The sequence below is a fragment of the Mercurialis annua genome, linkage group LG8, assembly GCF_937616625.2.
Source record: "Mercurialis annua linkage group LG8, ddMerAnnu1.2, whole genome shotgun sequence".
Lineage (NCBI taxonomy): Eukaryota > Viridiplantae > Streptophyta > Magnoliopsida > Malpighiales > Euphorbiaceae > Mercurialis > Mercurialis annua.
Window position 1 is genome coordinate 33,755,106 of NC_065577.1, and position 19,982 is coordinate 33,775,087.

Genomic DNA, 19,982 nt, shown 5'->3' on the forward strand with positions numbered 1-19,982 from the left:
AAAAATTATTTATTCATTATTCAGATTTTAATTTTATTAAAGTTTGTTGGTACTTTTAATGTTATTAATATTAAATCTCATTAATTGTTAAATTTTTAGAGATTACTTGCGTATTAAATTTTAATATTTTACTTTCATAGCGATCTAATTTTATTTTTTAAAATATTACATTGTACATTCTAAAATTTTATATTTTTGCATTAAGTCTATAGCCGTTTTTCACCGGACGTACATTTTCGTCAAATATATCCTGCCTAATCCTCTTAAAGATCATTGCTTCATTCACCGCATCCATGGCTCCCTCTCGCTTTTCAGAAATGTAAAAACTACCGCAGAATGTTTTAATGTTCTATATTTTGGCATTTCTATTTTTAAAAGTTGTCTTTTCCGTATAATAATATTTCAATTTTAGCCTCTTGAAGGTAAAATTTTGTTTAGTCAGCGCTTGCAAGGCTATTTCATACTCCGGTCAACGCAATAGTTATAAGTTGTCGAATTTGCGAATAGTGATAAAATTACAAAAGGTTAAAAGATGGTAAATAAAATTGAAAACTTTTGAAGTCGTCATAGAATTATATTTTAATATAAATATGATGACTTTAAATGTAATTAAATATTTTATATTATATTTTTTATATTGATTAGGAAAAATGTCATTAAAATTAGCTAAAAAGAAAATAATTTCTTTGTAAATCTACATTAATTTTTAAAATTTTGAATGAAAGTACATATTTACTTATATCTATGTGTATTTACTCGGTATCAATATAGTGTGTCTTTTCGTTTTTTTTATGTACTCAATATATATATAGCGTGTGTGTTTGCGTTTTTTCAGGGTACACTCTTATTATTTTACTAGTACGAAACTCTCACTTTACTTTGGTATGAGCCATTTTCTATTAGAAATTTAACAAATAAATTAATATAAAATTGAAAACATATATTCTGGATCAATTTATATTGAAGTTGCACAAGTGGAGACACATTAACTTAAAAAAATTGAATTAAAAAAATTTGAATGTAACACAAATAAATTAAATTGAAATTAAACCATTGAATAGCATATAAATATAATATTTATTTATTTATATTCGTGTCAAAAAAAAATTAAGGATGAAATTTTTAATTTTTTTAGTAATTTTTGTGTGTTAGTTGTCTAACACCAAAAATAAATAAAATGACAAATTATTTAAAATAAAAATAAAAATAAGATAGAAGACTGTATCGTTTGATTTTTAAATAATATAAACAAAAATATGAATTATAAAATAATAAGGGCCTGATAATACTTTGCTCTAAACTAAAGTAAGTTAAAATAGATCATAAATCAAAGTTAAAATATAATAAGATTGCAATTTAATTTAAATATTAAAAGTTTTATGGCTAATAGATTTATTTAAAGAATTGTTGTTTTTGTTATTGTCAGCCACTATGTCAGTGGTTGTTCTTTGGACTTTTTATATAAAATACTGTTGTTTTTTTAATATTTATTTTTATACCACTTTTTTTAAATTTTTATATTGCACACCAACCTTTTTTTCTTTTATACTATTTAAAAAAAACTTTATTTTTTATATTAATTTTGATTTTCCACCATTTTTTTCATCATTATATTTCTGAACTTAATATTTATTAAATATTTAATTTTTAGGTTTTTTTTGAATTTTGATTTTTTTTAGCTGTTGATATTTTTCGTTAGTATTTATCAACAAGATAATACAATATCAAAAACATTTAATAAACTGGTGAATATTAATATTTAAATTTTTTTTATATGATTTTTACTTTTAAATAATTTTATAATTTTATTTCTTGCTCATTTGTAACCGGTATTTGTTATTTACCACATATTTAATTTTTTTTCATATATCAACATAAAATCAACACAAGATCAACCAATAATCAACATGTAATAAACTAATTAATTTAAATTTTTGAATTTTTTTACACTAATTTTTATTTTTCTAGCATCTTTTCAATTTAATTTTTATTTTTCTATTTTATTTCACGTACAACATCATTTTTTTACTAATGTTAAAATCAACCAAATATCAAACGACATCAACACAATATTAAAAAAATATCAACACAATACAACACTGTAACATTATAATTAATATTATAATAATTTAAAATTATTATTGTGTTTTTTAGCAATGCTAAAATTAACAAAATATCAACCAAAAATTGACACAAAATCAACACTATAACTGTTCGCCTAGAAATAATCTGAACTCGAATTTTTGAATTTATAATCGGGGTCGGTTTAAGGTTTGATACTTTAACAAACTCGTGAAGATATTCACAGGGTTTCGTTGGTTAAAATACTCAACCACGTAATCTAAATGATATTAATCTGGGACTCACGAAATTCAGGCGAGATTATTATCGAAATTACTCTTAAGTTAAAAACAATCCGGAGATCGCGGGATAAAAAGCACTGGACTTGGTTTTTGATTGATTAATTTGTTGATGATAAAAGTAATAAAGCTCTGATCTATATATAGCTCTACAAAATCAAGTCTCTAACTCTAACTAATTTTCCTAAAGAAAAATACTCCTAATGAGTTGCAAATTCCTATTAAAAATAAAAAGCTAATATGAAAAGGCTTTCAGTTGGGCTTCATTCCCTTGATAAGCGCATGTGATACTCTGACCCATAAATCTCTGGGCCGGTGTAAACAATGCCCACAACAAGTCTGAAATCATCATTTTGGACTTGTTGCTTATAAAAAAGGCCCAGATCTAACACTTATTGGCTCAAACTCTAAACGGTAGGATACCCCCTTCGACGCCATGTCATCTCCAACTATTTCCCACAATTCCACGTATTAACTTCATGACCCCTTCGACTTCCCTGATTTCCAATTTTAAAAAAAATACCAAGTCATTTACTCATTACTTACTTCCTCTGCAATTTTTAAAATTTTCCCTCTCCTCTCAGCAATCTCGAGCTCTCTGCATCTCTTTCTCTTGGTAAGCAATCGCTCCCTTTTTTCCTAATCGCCCTTCATTTTGATTCACCTAATCTGGACGATTCCCCTTTACAGTTACCATGGCTGCCCCTAATAAAAACATCAACCGTATACTTGTAATTTTTTGCATCAACCGTGTTAGTGACTTCTATATTCGGTGTTAGCCCCTCTCAAACTAGGCATATGCATTTAATATGTCTAGCTTGATAAGGCAACAATTTTTTCAACAATTTACAGCAGCGGTTTCCACCAACAACAACAACAGTTTCCAGCGTATCATTTTCAGGAATGAATTTATTCTGATACTAGCTAAATTTGAGATACTCCATAATGCACAATTAGCAAAAGCTTGATAATTTAATGTTGAACTTCCATGTATTGCACATGTATAGCTTTAAATCATAAATCCACCAAATTTATCATCACTAAGCAATCACCAAACTTATCATCACATGTAAACTCACTCCTTGAATGAAAATAATAAGAAACTTTATCCCTCTCCTTCTTCAAGCATACCTCAGTAGGGGTGTGCAAAAACCGAACCAAACCGAATTGTTTCATCGAACCAAACCGAAATTACAATTACGGTTCGGTTTTTTGGTGACTATGGTTTGGTTCGGTTTGTAATTAGGTAAAAGTTTGGTGTTCGGTTTTCGGTTCGGTTTGAGCATTTTAAAAACCGAAAAAACCGAAAAACCGAACAATTAAATAAAAAATAAAAAATATATACAAATATATGTAAATTTATATTTTTTTAGTTTTAATATTTTTAATTATAGTTGATATATAAGTTAATAAATTTCATACAACATATAATTATGCTAATAAATATATAAAAATATTTATTAGACACTTATTATTAATATTAGAATTTATTTTATGAGAAAAAAAATTAAAAAATGGAAAAGTAAAAGATTTCGGTTTTTCACCGAACCAAACCGAACTTTTCGGTTCGGTTTGATGTAAGCCAAAATTAAAATTCGGTCCGGTTCGGTTTGGAATTTTTACCAAATTTCGGTGTTCGGTTTGTTCGGTTTGGTGACCGAACCGACCGAACTAACCGAACGCACAGCCCTACGTGAGTCAGCCTTGAACATATAGTCTGAATAAATTTTTTTTATTCTCACTGAGTACTTTGATCAAATAGAATGTGTATAGTTGATAAATGCCTTTGTCTCAACAAATTAAAGAACAGATAGATCCGATCCACTCAAACGAATATACTCAATCAAATCTCAGCATATCACAATCAAATAGGCATAATACACGCAGAACCGAGAACCGGAGAATCAAAATGAAATGAAAACTAAAATCAAAATTAATATTGATTCAGACCAAAACTTCGATAATAATGAAGAGAATTTTTTTTTGATAAAAACAGACACCGATTTAAGAATTAGAAAGTAATATTGCGAGAAAAAGAAAATCCAAGAATAAGAGAATCGATCACAATCGATGAACCGAAAGTTTCAAGCAATAACTGATTTATTTGAACCCTACAGAAAATAGACCACAATTTTTTCAACCAAACCGAATAAATGAATGATAAAACAGCAGTAGGAACTATAGGACAATAGATGAGTTCATTTTCGAGTCGTAAGCATGATATGGAACATTATGCAGGCTTCATTGCCAATGACAACAAATCAACTTACATACATAATTCACAAGGTTAAACAGCTACGTGGACATGGAATTACTTACATAATTTACAATGACTGTACAGAAAATGATATGAATCAACCAGAGATTGAACTCTTGAAATATGAATGTTATGAGATTAATGGGGCAGAAATGGCAGCCTTGAAACACCGTTACCTCCCCCATTGCCTACCACTGATTTTGAGCTCTTATCCTTTTGTACAGTTGCATAAGACCTCATGGTTTTAGCAGTCTTCTTGCTTGTCCTTAGGGGAAGAATCTGCAGCCTCGGATTATGCTCTGTGCCTGAATTTTCTGCTGTCAACTGATAGCTCTCGACAAGCTCAAGTTGCCGAGCAACTATTTCAGAACGTCTCGGAAGAAGCTCCACTGGCTCTCCTCCAGGAATAACAATATATTCAATTGCAAGTCGAACCTCCTGTAAAAAAAAAAATGTAAAATAAACAACTCCTTTTGTACAAACATAGCCTTTTTTAGTAAATTCTTATATATATGGTTTATTAATGAATCTCATCTATGTTGCACGGAAACTTTCCGAGTCCTATGGTCCAGGATACCTCTGCTAGTCTGTGATTGATGTTTGTTTGTTCCTAGGTATAATGTCATTAGACTAAGCTAGGGACTTTGCAGCTGTAGAGCCGAGTTTTATCTGATTCAAGTCGTTTGCATCGGTTGTTTTGTGTTAAGTATGATAGATTCATTTATGAAACTCTTGTTTGTTTGTTTGTGACATGCATATACGAGATACAGACGCGTGTTTTTTTTGATAGGATTATTATTTAAAAACGCTTATGAAACTTATAAACTCTCTATATATATATTACTAATGTTGTTTCGTCATTTTTCTTTCTGAAGCATTTTCATTCACGTGCTACATAGAATATCATGATGTGGCCTGTGGATTCTGATCACCTTTTTTAAAGAGTCATTACATTTTAAATTCTAAAATAATTCAATAGTAGATAAGAATAGAGAAATAAACTAACCTCCAAAGCATCAATCTCTTCCAAGGTGGGCTTCCTTTTTGGTGCATCATCTTCAATTTCTATGTCAATGGAACTTTTCTTTGGCTGCTTTGATTTGGATCCAAATGATTCAAATCCAAGAATCATACGAATTGCCTTGACCATTTGTGCCATGGTATTTGACTGCAAAAAAACAAAGGAAATCATAGAAAATAGATATCACAAAGCTATACTATTATCCTCTCAAACACTTCTCCAACAGCTATTAATCAACCTTGCATCGAAACTCCGGTCAGGTTCCATGCAAGGGCAAGGTGTCGTCACCGGTGGTAGTTCATTCCCAGGAAAATTAGAAAAGTTGTTAAAAAATATTTTTATGCTAACGGATAATACCTTAATTACAAATACTGGCAAATGGTGGAATTTAGCTACACCGCGGATCCAAGGATTCTGCTTCATCTCTGAACTAGATGCTAGAATTGCATCAGCTGTTTCAATATCATCAGTCACCTTTATCTCATCCTCGAGCCCCATCACCATTGCCACTTGCAATAAATCAGCTTCAAGGATCTAAAACAAAATAAAATTTAACAGAAATAATTCGATCATATTTCTAAGTAAGGAAGTGCCAGGTAATTGAACGGGTTAATGTCATAAAAATTCACCAACTTTTCACGTTTTCTCATTTTAATCACGTAGTTTAAATTTTCTCATTTTCATGCACGAACGACCACTTTTTCTCAAATTCATGCACGGTGATGAGGTGTCACGGTTCCATTGGTGTAATTTGCAGAGGTGGAGGTCACTTTACACCAATGAATGAGTGCCACCTCAGCACCGTGCATGAATTTGAGAAAAAGTGGTAGTTCGTGCATGAAAATGAGAAAATTTAAACTACGTGATTAAAATGAGAAAACGTGTAAAGTTCGTGATTTTTTTTGATATTAACCCTAATTGAACCAATTATGGAAACATTACTTCGTTTTTGATGATGTTAAAGAATGAGAAAAACTTTTCATATGATATAAGAATTTAGATTAAAATTCTCAGGTAACCAAACTTGAGTAAAATGGCATGCTATACTTTGTATTTTTTTAAAGCATTTATACCTTGAAATTGTAAACGCATACTGGTGAACTCCTCCTTTTCACATATTCACTTGTCTTGATATTTTTAAAGTGGATTCGAGCACTATATTCATTCTCGTCATCATAATCTACTTCATCTCCTTTTCCTTCATGAATCACTATTGCCTCAGATTCTTCTATAGGGTTATTAACAATTATTGGATTGAACTTCGGAGAATCATAGCCTTCAGTATCCATGTGGCGAATTTCAAATAGAGGTATTTTTCCTGCAAACCAAAAAAGATTTTATTGAGATATTATTTTTTAGAAGACTTCAATGTCAAAATAAGTACATGGATGCCTCAGATTATAAAAAATGTTTTAAAGCTGGATATGCAGCATACCTGACAGTATAGAATCTACTGTAGCATCTAGTCTGTGATGAACACGACACTCGGTCCTAGATATCATCTCAACAGCACATGTAAACGTGGAGGGTCCTTTCCTCTCGAGAATTGTCTTCTGCACTTTCCTTTTCCTTGCTTCCTCATCACCGAGAGTTACACTCTGTTTTCAAATGGATGAATTAGAAAATTAATTAAATGCAGATACTTGGGATGAGATCTTCACACATATATTTATACATCAGTTGCATGACCCATGAGTATGTCATGCCACAAACGCTGTTCTGGAACTGTCTGCAATTTCTATTGCAAGGTCAACAGACAACATAAATTTGATGGGAGTAAATTCACATCCCCATGAACCAAGATAAAGTGAAATGAAGATGGAGTTTCATTGCACCTCTATGCCACCAACAAGAATCTGTAAAGAAGGATTTTTAATGATGTTGTCTATGGTCATTCCATGGGCTGTTCCAACCAGCTGAACTCCACGTTGAGCTATAGTGCTGGCAGCTAAGGCTTCAAGCTCAGTTCCAATCTCATCGATTATAATCGCCTGTGGCGTGTGATTCTCGACCGCTTCAATCATAACCTATATGGAAGTTCATTAAAAAAAATAAAAAAGTAAGTAAACTTCTGGTTATTAATTCAACAATTATGGTGACAGCCAAAATTACAGAATTAAATCAACTCACATTATGTTGCATATGAACATTTGGAACCTGCATCCTTCTTGCACGTCCTATTCCTGCATGAGGCACATCCCCATCACCCCCAATCTCATTTGATGTATCTACAATGACTACACGCTTCCCCTGATCATCTGCTAGCATTCTGGCTAATTCTCTATGATATACAACAAGAAATTGTTGTCTTAGATATTAAAGAAGTGTCGCATGGAACTATCTGCATTCTTAATGCTATATAGGTAAAAGTAAGCTAAAAAACGATTCAGTTACTATGAAAGGTCTGACTAAATGTAAACAGTAAACTCTTCATGAATTTCCATTTTTGCAATTTTCTTCTCATACCAAAACATTCTAACATCATCATTAGACATTAAGATTGGCCAAGGTGAAACAAAATTAAAAAAAAACTGAAATTGGATAAATTCTTTTACTGAGTGTAGATCAAGCTCGGTATATAAGCTAACAGTTAAATTGCATAACAGTAAGACTATGCTCCGTATTTCAGTCATAAAATGGATGCATGTGCATAAGCGTGCGTCTTTGCACACACCTAGAAAAATTAATATGTGCGCAAGACAATCTGACATTAAAATTCCAAAATGAATTTAGCAGATTGATCTATCTAAAATGGGAGATTTGAGTACCTAATCAAGGTTGTTTTACCAACTCCAGGAGGGCCAATCACCAGGATCGAACCTCCCCCCTCAACCAAGTCACGAATAATTTCAGCACTTCCAGATACAGCTCGACCTACCCGACATGTGAGGCCAATAATTTGCATTTTACGGTTTCGAATGGCACTTATACGATGCAGGGAACTATCAATACCAGATCGATTATCATCAGAAAAGTCTCCAACCTGAGCATAAGCATCAAATAATTCCAGACAAGACACTGATTTAATATCTTTCTAGTGATAATCATAGTGGCCACATCCTAGAGAGAAATATTGACAATATTATAATCATCAGATAATTAAATCCCTAACATACACTACGGATCATCTTTCAAGGCAAAAGGTGCTAGATCACTTGCTGATCATACGAGTTACAAGTCGATACTGTTCCAGAGATACAAATTAACATGCACATACATGCAAAGATAACGATCGCCAATAACTAATTGTTAATGCAAATTTAATTTTCTCCATAAATTTCATAACATCTCACTTAAATACATCAAGAAACTTAACAACCACATTCAAAAGAATATTATAATAAAACAACCATCAATATGTCCTAATCAACCTATTTTTTATGGAAACAATGTGTGAAATTCATTTGCTTGTATCACCCTCTACTTCAAACATAGTATAATTTAACATACTAATGGTGACATATAGACCAACTACAAAACTTAATATTCAAATCAAATTGCATAATGTTATTTAAATAACCTTCATGTCAAACAAGGATCAAATATTATATAATATACTACCAAACCATAATAAATTATTACCTTTGAAATAGCATGCTTTAAATCCTCATGCTTCACAGCCTGCTCCAAAATAACCCAATCCCCAGATGGAAATCTAGCTAAAGGTTTCCTACCCAAGTCCAACACCACCTCAATCAGCTCACCAATCTCAGCATGATTACACAACTCTCTCCTCATTGCCAAAGGCAACAATTCAAGAAACGAATCCAACTCCGAATTGGAAACCGAACACGAATCATTCGACACCAAGCTCGAATCTTTAACCAACTCTGACTGCGGCCCATATCTTCTTTTGTAACGATCAGACGGTCGCCTGACTTCCGGGGCATGAACAGCGAACGAAGAGGTCGATTTGGACGAGGAAATACGCCTACGCACACCACATGTTCGACCAAATGCCGAAGAGAAAGTCGAGAGGTACGTGAGATTTGGAAGTGGGATTCGTTCATGAGGTGAAGTACATGAGGTTTGTATATTAACTACAAGAATGTGTGAACTCATTGGTACTCTTTTTCCTCTCTGGTTCTTGATTTTTTGTTTCTGTTTAATTTTTTTTTGATGATGTTTTATAAGTTGGGAAATGATGTATTTTGGAGGTAAAGATGAGAGAAGATTCGAAGGATCTCCTCTAGCGTTGGAGGAAAGGTGGGACCTATAACCAGAATAGAAGCCATTAACGACCTCTCAATGTAAGAATTTTGAGGTGGTTGCGGACCACAAGTTTGGTGTGGACAGTGAAAGAAGTTTGGTTTTATGATTTTTAGACATGGAGTAGAAGTGTAGAACTCTTTCAAAAGACTTTTATTTTTCTATTTTTGTTTTAATGCAAATACTAAAATAACAAAAGCATAATCAATCCCTAGGTAGAGCTGGCAATTTCTTACACCACCCGTTAACACGAGGAGTGGCCACGGTTCATACGGTTCAAGGAATACTTAAACCGGTCTTTGGGTGGTTCCATGCCTGTTCGGAATCCACCGGTTCCGGTTTATAATTTCGGTTTTGACGGTTCGAAAAATTAAAAAAGATATTTATAAAAACCAAATTTAAATACTTTAAATCAAGTTGAAATTTTACTTAATATAAATGACTAATTATACTTAAAATTAAAAATTATATTTAATTTATCATAAATTTGGATAATTAATTATTTTAATATGGTAGACATAATCATATATTGCTATAAAAATAAGATAATATAAGTAATTAGTATTTAAAAGGAAAATTAAAATATATTGAAAAAAATTATTAATATTTATATAATTATAATAGTATATATTATAGATAAATATAGTATGCTATATTAATAATCAATCATATTATAGCATATTAAACCGGCCCGAACCCGGCCTTCCTGCAGTTTTGGGCCAGTTTAGACGCGTTTTAAGGTTTGACTGGTTTCGGGCCGGATTTGAGCGGGCGGTTCACGGTTCAACCCGGCCCATGGCCACCTCTAACGACACGACATGAAATTAAGCAGGTTCGGGTCATAAACAGATCAACTCGTTTATGACACGATTAAATAGCGGGTTAAACAGGTTGAACCCGTTTAAGACACGTTAAGACACGTTTAAATCTATTATAATACTAATTAATTAAATTATTATATGTGACCAAATATACTCATACAATACATACAATACATATAATTTATTAATTATTATTTGTTGTATCAAGATTTATGATTATTTTGAAGGTTTGTTGTTTGATTATACTTGATTAATTGAAAATTGTGTTAAATGGTTTAAACGGGTTATTAATAAACGTGTCAAACAAGTTAAATATGTGATCTGTTATGACCTGTTTTACTAAACGGGTTAGACAGTTCTAACACGTGTTAACCCGTTTATTAAACGTGTCGGGTTTGGGTTTGACATTTTAACACAAAGTTAAACGAGTCGTGTTCGGGTTGAGAAAATCTGATATTTTTAAATGGGTACACGACACGTTTATGACAGGATGACACGAATTACCAGCCCTATCTCCGGGTTACACTTTGAGTTTTTTAACATAAGGTCCATGCACTATGAAACCTATTCATTAAATCCGTACATTTTTGTTTTTATTTAACAGTTGTACTTCTGTTAAGACCAGTCAACGCATGTAATATACGTTCTAATGGTGAGAACAAGAAATATGATAATCGTCCACGTATTTATTAAAATGTCATGTAAACACGCCATATTAGATGACCTACTTATTCCAAATTCTTGTTTAGTGGAGAATAGAAAATCACTTCCAAAACCTAAAATGAAAATTGAAGAACCCTAACCTAAAATCAAAAATTGAAGAACCCTAAAACTTGATAATCTACCATCGATTAGCCCTAGTAGAACTGTGATATAATTGAAGAACCCTAAAACCCCAAAACTATTTTTTTTTCTGTGGGCGTCTCCTAAATTTCAAGAACTGAAAGACTTCGATATGAAGAAAAAGAGCGCAAGAAAAATTGTCGAAAAAAAAATAAGTTAGTTATGTTTGTCTTTTTAGGGATTTTTGCACACGTGGTTGCTGTAAAAAACTTGTTTGTCTTTTTGTTTGTCTATGTTGTTGTGTGTAAAATAATTTTTTGCTTTCGTTATTATGTAAATGGTGTGTTGTGCTAAATGTTCCCAACATGTGTTCTATTATTTGTTTGTATTCATAAGTTAGATTAATTGGCTGTATATTTGGTGCTTTATGTCTAAGTCTCGTTTCTGCACCTTGATTCGGTGAAATGGTATCGATAATGCTTTCTGTTTATGTTTAGTGTTGGCTTTTATTTTCGCATGTTTGTTGATGTATCCTATTTGATTTATCCTCAGTCCTACTTTGAATAGTGAAGAGGACATATAAAATATCATAAATGGAAATTGTGAAGGTAGGGATGAGTTTGTGGAAGACTAACATTTGATGACATTTGCATTAATATAAAAAATCATAGTGATAATGGTGAGGTAGAGTTACAAGAGGTTAAAAAATGTCATGAAACCTAAAAAGGACAGGGTATGTGTAGCATAACCTAGAGTAAATGATGAGGATAAACAAGTTGGAGAGACATTGGATGATGATATAGAGGTAGAATATGACCTAGAAAAAGACGACGAGTTGGCATGTGTAACACAACCTAGAATAGAGGATGAGGATAAAATAGAAGGGGAGGCAGTGGAAGGTGATATATGGGTAGAATCTGAACTGAAAAGGATGATGAGTCAACATATGTTAGTTATGTCAATGAAAGTGTGTGCTATAGCAGTTATGATGTAAGTAGCCACTTTAGTGACACTAATGAATATTATGGTGCTGACTGCAGAGTCAATGAGAAAACAGAAACATGAGGTACTATTTGATGTGAAGAGTGAAATTTCTGCATAGGAATGATTTTCAAGGATTTAGAGGAGGTTAGGGAGATATGCAGTGATGGAAGGGATATGCGTTAGGTATGTAAAAAATAATTTGGTGAGGATTAGGGTTGAATGCATGTATAAGCGTTCGATTTTGAACTTAATTATAAAATCAATTATCACTTTGAATTTGATAAACTTTAATAACTAACTCGGTACTTTTATAATTTTAGTTTATTTAAATGAATGGAATAAACTTGAAAAAAAAATCAATTACATAAATTAACTTGTTAATAACTAATAAAAATAAAATAAACAAAAATAAATAAATAAGTTTATTAGTGATTATTTTTATTTTACATAAAAGAAAAAAATTACTGTAGGCACCTATTTTTCGACAGGTAAAAGGTGATATAGGACTGAAGCGTCCAATGATGATTTCTATAAAAATCTGTCCGGGTGACGAGCTATCGATTTGCTTGCTGGAATCTAAGCAGACGTAATCAGTGCATAACTATGAACTTAGAGGATTAAAACGTAATTAGGAAAATAGCCTATAAAAATCTGAAGAGATTGTAGTCTAAATCCAGAAATTGGAGTAATTGCAATATCTTGAAAGTTTATGAGTCAATTTACAAGTTTGACGGACTAAAATTGACCATATCCAAATCTATGGTGTCAAAAAGAGTCGTTTTAATACTTTCGGACACTAAAATAAGCTTTTAACCATGTTTTGCTTAGCCATCAAGTTGAGATACAAATTTAATTAAAAAATTAGAATTTTTAGCTAATTCTAATACCTTATGACTTATCACTTAACACTTTCAACCCCAGACAACTCTAAGTAAACCCTAAACCCTAATCACTACTATATGTACAGCCTTAAGACAACTGAATCGAAGGTTAGACCAGAAGTAAAAAAACCCTAGACCAAGAATTCGACCTCCCCCCTAAAAACCCTAGCTCAATCAAATTCCCCCCCCCCCCACCAAATCGCACTCAATTCCAGTCCTTAAAATACCTAAAAAGGCTTTAATTCTCTAAGAACACAACCCTGTACAGATTCGAAGCTGGATTCTGCATCCACTTCTCCAGTAAATGAGCTAAGAACTCAGAGAGGTACTTCTGAGGACCCTTAATTTATTCATGTATCACTTTATGCCATGTTTATTTGCAAATTGCTGAATCTTTGTCAAATAGGATGCATGTTAGGTTATTTTTGCTATTTTTGCATAACTGCCAAACTATGTGTTGTTAGTGAAATTGCCATGTAAATTTGGAATTTAGGTGATTATAGGCTGTTCTAATACATGTTGTATGCTAACAATCCAAAATTATGAGCTTAGAATGCATGTTAGGGTGTTTTTAAGCATGTTTACCTCATATTGCCTTAGCTAAATTCACCACGAAATCAACTTTTTGTGTTTACATTCGAAGTTAGACACTTTAAATCAATCCCAATATGTGTTTTTTGCATTCCTTGTATGTTTATGCGTTTTCGAGTGTTTTTGCATGAAAAACCGAGCGAAAACGACGAAACGACGAACTGTTGTCTCAGCTGCCTCAAACGCCACCGCTGCTGCCGCCAAAATGAACTGCCGCCGGCGGCAATACATAGTGCCGCCGCCGATATTGTGAGTGGCGGCACTGTGTGCTCTTCGCTGCTCTCCAGAATTCGATTTCCAGACTTCCAGACTTCGATCCAAAACTTCGTTTTAGGTTTTCGGGCTCGTTTGGGCTCGGAATTAGGCCCAGTTTGAACCCAGACGTAGGGAGTTCAATATACTTTAATTATTTTTATGCACTGTAACGGGTCAGACCCGATGTAATCCAGACCTCGAAGTCCAATGATGTAACATAAAGTGTAAATCAGGCCCGTGAGCGCACAACCGGCGAATCTAGCCACATCTTGGCCGAGTTCAGGGACCATCCAAACTCAGAATCGATCCCGGTTCAAACCGATAGAACCATACCGACAAGACGGACAATTTATATGTTATGTCCGAGAACCAATTCTGACCACACCGTGACAGGCACTCAAAATGTAAACGAGGTTTAAAAGTTTTCCTCACCTTGTATGCATATCAACTGCCCGTGAGCATGTATGCAATGTTTATCACTTTCTAAGATCATGCCAAATCCAGTATTAACAGGCTAAAGGACTAACCATGTTAAATTAGCTAAATCAAATCAAATTCCAGCCAATCATTTAGACATCTCATGACTACCACAAAAAAGTAGTAAATGGTTGTATAGTGCATTCAAGATCACCTCATAAAATCAATCAAACCTAGACTTCCGGTTTAGACTTTGTGCATGTAATCAATCCATACCAGACAGACTTTTGTTATTTCTTAGAAACTGACAGGTTTAGATGTATGCTTAGGAGTACCTGCTACTTACTTTGCATGACCAGTCTAGATCGAGTCATATGCGAGTCTATGTGTTTATACGCTTTCAGACTTATTTACATTTCCAGTAGTATATCATGTGGCCTTCCATCGAATGTTGAGATGAGATAATCGAATATGTTCGGTAAATAAAACCAGTAACTGATAAGCCAAGCACATGAGTCTTGGGGAGGTTCACGAACCCAGTCTTTTGTTCCGATGTACGATAACCTTACCCATAAGCGAGTAAGGTTATCTAGTCGGTATAAAAGGCAATTCCTAGTTGAACTAGTTGGCGACTCTATTTTTCAAACCCTTTCCAAATCAAAAAGTCAGCCATAAGTCTGGGCGAGCGACCCCGAAACCCGCTCCGCTCACAATTACAAAGGACAATTTTGCAATTCTAATACTTTAAGGATCAAACTGAACTTTTTCAAGGGCTGATTATGAAATTTGTGTACTTGGACTCAATTGGACTGAACTGCAACTTCAGAGTCAGAATTGTCTATTTTATAACATTAGGGAGCAGATTGTACATTTTTCAAATTGTGAGGATTAAAATGTAAATGAACTAGTTTTGTCTCTTGTGGCATTATTTGCTACAATAGTATGCAATAGTAAAATTAATGTAGCAAAAGTACTGATTGATACATGTTTAATATAAATTATGTTTACTTAATTGTAATTAGCCATTATTAATCACAATTAATGTCACGACCCAATTTCATGAATCGTGACCGGCGCTAGGGTATGGGTATGGTTGTACCAAAACCCGTAGCAAGCCTCGCAGAAATCAAATAAACATTTAAACCTGCAGAAAACTGCTCGGGGGCAACCGAGACTCCAACCTAGGTCTAGCAATTTATAATACAGTTCAAATATAAATAACTTAAATATCTTAAATGTTCAACAACATGCCTTATATATAGCAATATCGTAATCCGGAGTAATCATGCCAAATATAAATAATCGAATATATCGACAATTCCAAAGTGTAATATCAGATGTAATAAATAAACTAGTTCTACTGTGGTCTAAGAGTTCGAAAACAGTAACTAGTTAAATAACATAAAAACCTCCGAAGAATCAAAAGAATCGGAGTGGACCAGCTTTCAAATCATAAACCTGGAAAATTTGGGATAATAACGGGGTCAGATATACTGAGATGAGTTCGCAATACTATTTACATTTATTAAGTTTAAAACCCTTAAATCAAAACAGTTTATACTAATATAGTATGATTATGGAAAACAGTATTGAAATGATCCCAGCGTAAGTATGACATAGCATACCGATAAACCCAGAGTGGACGAGAACAAATCCTCATCATATATATACCAGCGTAGGCAAGACTTTAATCTGTCGTTTTCCAGAGTACTTACCGGTGCACACAGTCTCGATACAAGCCTATCGAGTAGCTCGTTTCAATCCAGATCCATAATCGCTTAAAACAGTACAAAAGCATTTATAATATTAAAAATAAATTGCGGTACTTAATAAAGCGGTAAATAGCACTACAAACTCACTGCTTGCTTATCCACGTAAATCTTGGCAAACAGCTAACCCTGCGTAGACTCCGAAGCACGAGCAGTCGACGGGTCTAAAACAATGTATATGTTAAAATCTGAACAAAAAACAATCCAGAGTAATATAATTCAACAACACCTTTTTGAAATCCAACATATCCCAGAGTAGTGTGTTAGCCATATATCAACTATATGCTTAACACAACATGTCGGGCGACACAAGTCTAACCCGACCCAACCAGAGTAAAATCCAAAGTTAAATCCTTTAAAATGAAACCAATGTATTTGAAAACAAGGAACTCACTATAAGCTTAACCAAAATTCAAACCAATACCATAAATAGCAACAATAACCAATAGACTGTCAACACTTGACAATTCCACCCGGAGTTCATATTTCTCAATTAAAACACATTAAGTGTAAATAAACATGACTCCAAAACACATTGAAATGATAAACTCAGATCTGAACTGCACACTTAGATAGCCTTTAAAACCATTGTAAAATAATTCTATTAAATGCCATAACAACAATTTGTTATCCAAATAACCCAAGGTAAACAAACATCCTTTATATACTCAAATGATTTCCAGTCATATGTAAATATTCTTAAAACAACATTTTATTCCAATTAAAACCACCTTTAACATATAATCTAGCCCTAGTCAATTATATCCAATCACCCAAAGTAGGAATTTCCCATTAACAATCTTTTAACCTTCAAAATAACATTTTCAGCTTTTAGTTTAAAGTTCAAAACATAATTCAATTCCACAACTTAACCCAAGTGATACATTATTTCATTTAAACGATTCCTCCAATCACCCAATGTATTGTTAAACATCTAACAACCTATGATTCATTTACTTTGAAATTTCCAGATTTTTAATAAAGGCTTAAAACAGAATTATAAATCAAGAACGACAGCAACTCCATATAAACCTTCAATCAAACAAGTATTCCAATCATCCAATGTATAGCCAACATCAATAAGTCACAACCAATACACATAGATTATTTCCAGAATTTCAAATCAAAGCAAAACAGAAAATATAAAGCCAAAACACTCAAGTATAGATTCATACAACAATTTAGCAATCTCTACACCATATAAGAAGGGATTAGAACCACATACCTCTTGATTAGACTAAGAACAATAAAACCCAGAAATCAATCAACCCAAATCAGCCTACAACCACACACATATAGGGATATAGGATTTAGAATTGCTAGAATTGAAGAACTAGAGATAAAACCACAAAGGAAAGATTACAAACACTTACCAAGGATTAAAATTGAGAGGAATGTTGATAGGAATGAGTTAGAATATGATTCCAGCCGTTTTATGGTTTTAAAAGTCGAAGGAAAAGAGTTTAGGTCGAATAAGGGGTCTTTAAATAGAAAAACAGCGAACTGAACAGTGCAAGTTCGCGCCCGCTAAGTATAGTTCGCACCCGCTAACTTCAACAGCATTAGTTAGCGACCGCTAACTATAGTTCGCGCCCGCGAACTCAATAAAAACACGATCCGACCGACCAGAATTTAGTAAATCCTCTTAGGAACAACATATCCGAACGGCGGCCCGATCCGACGGTGCAATTGGGAGATATTGACATTTTACTAAAGCATGTCATATCAGGAAAACACATAAACACTTATTCGATAAGGCTCAGAACCTAATCAAAACAACACACCGAAGGTTATGAAAACCAAATGATGGTTTCAAGGAACCAAACCACCAAGGACCAACCCGAAACACATCGAAAAAAATCATCGGAACAAGCCGGAAAAACACGGGGTATTACATTCTCCCCAACTTATATATAATTCGTCCTCGAATTTAAAACATAAAAACAACCCACGTAAAACATAACATACTATTACATAAAAGCCGAACAATAAAAAAAACGCACATCACCAATGTGAAAATGCATAAACAAGATACCCCAAGTAACCAATGAAGGTAAAATATAACAATTCAACAAAACGAGTTATGTCTCCCAAGTAGATTTCTCAAATGAGTGATCAACCCAACTGGACCATAGCAATACCTTTACTCCTCAACTTATGCACTTGCATAAACACAACTTAACAAGTTGTACCTCAAAAGATAACTCAAAACACCACTTACATAAATCAACAAACTCAAATCGACACAACGCACATGTGCGCAAAATTATAAATTTGGCAGTTCGGTGCTCCAAACTATTACTTGATTAAACAAAATATAAACCTCCAAGATTATTTAACTATAAACATTAAACATGCTCACAAGGGAGGTTACCAAAACTCGCTTGAGTTTTAACAGCTATCATAACAACCTTAACAATGTGCAAGGACAAGCTCGAAACTCAAATAGTAATTCTTACAATTCTAAAATCTAACACTTCAAAATGGAAATCTTGAAATCCTCATTAATAACATCAAGCAACTCTCGCCACCTACTTAACATGCCTACACCTATTATCCCATATCAAAGCATATAATTAAACTCGTTATATCAAACAAGCGATCTAGTCCAAAACTAATTAGATAAGGTTCTCGCCAAAATATACCAGCAAACTTTAAAACATCATGCGAATCAAGCTGTACACACGACAAGGACTAAACTCGACAAAACCATTAACCTTAACGAATCCATAAACACGTACTACATAATGACATTTCAAGGAGTATATCACTTTAACTAATGATAACAAAATCTTCAAACTACATACAAACCAACTCATTTAGAAAAATTCTTCCACTCATACCATAAGCAAGCATACATCCCGAAGTTACCTAAGGTAATTAAATACCAACATACATACCAATTTTATACAAACCAAATTTTATTCTGCACACAAAAGGTTTAACAACCAAATGAAACGGTATCCCACTTTCAATAGCAAAAATTTACAATCAACAGTATTGATCAACCAACCTTTACTGTCGAAACCTACTCATCAGAATTCACAAATCAACTAACTCATAAATCCGAACCAAACTGAAATTCTCAAAATTGTTTCACCAAATATAAATATAAATTTGCTAACAAGAGATCACCTAAATCACATTCACCAGTAATCGGGTCATTGGTTATGCTTAAAACCAAACTTATAGGGAAATAATTCAAATTACAAAACATTACAACTTCCCTCTTCTCTTTAAAAGAAATTAATATCTTATAACTCCTTTTATATTTAAAACCAAAATACTTTTACTGTTGGGAAAACTCCAGTTTTGAGAACACATTAAAATTTTAAAACATTCGTATTTGAATTTACAGTTACACGTTACTTTCAAATAAGTTTTCAAATCTATAAAACTGTTCAACTAACAAAATTTTTATTCTCTTTAATTAAAACTTGATAAAATTTTATCTTTTGTCAAAATGGAAAAATAAATTTATATTAAAAATATCCTCGCTCGCACAATATTCTATTTAAGTATATCAAAATGTTTAAACAAAATGGAACATGTAAAAACAAAACTTCTTTTAAAATGACAATATATACACACGTGGAGCATAACCAAATCCCCTAATCCAACAACTCTCAAATCA

At 32.9% G+C, this 19,982-nt stretch overlaps 1 protein-coding gene and 1 long non-coding RNA gene across 2 annotated transcripts; both read right to left on the reverse strand.

The window, feature by feature from the left end:
- Window positions 1–4,578: 4,578 nt before the first annotated feature.
- On the reverse strand, window positions 4,579–9,973 carry LOC126660823 (protein SEEDLING PLASTID DEVELOPMENT 1). The gene is made up of 9 exons (XM_050354514.2): window positions 9,221–9,973; window positions 8,407–8,621; window positions 7,769–7,919; window positions 7,474–7,665; window positions 7,074–7,236; window positions 6,712–6,956; window positions 5,996–6,172; window positions 5,624–5,785; window positions 4,579–5,055 (listed from the first exon to the last, which is right to left on the reverse strand). The coding sequence occupies exons 1-9, from the start codon at window positions 9,698–9,700 to the stop codon at window positions 4,756–4,758; spliced, it is 2,085 nt and encodes a 694-aa protein (XP_050210471.1). The 5' UTR covers window positions 9,701–9,973; the 3' UTR covers window positions 4,579–4,755.
- Window positions 9,974–15,950: 5,977 nt separating this feature from the next.
- On the reverse strand, window positions 15,951–17,786 carry LOC126660177 (uncharacterized). Its single transcript, XR_007635259.2, has 4 exons — window positions 17,722–17,786; window positions 17,574–17,627; window positions 16,439–16,512; window positions 15,951–16,037 (listed from the first exon to the last, which is right to left on the reverse strand). It is a non-coding gene; the product is annotated as an uncharacterized LOC126660177 (long non-coding RNA).
- Between the last annotated feature and the right edge of the window lie 2,196 nt (window positions 17,787–19,982).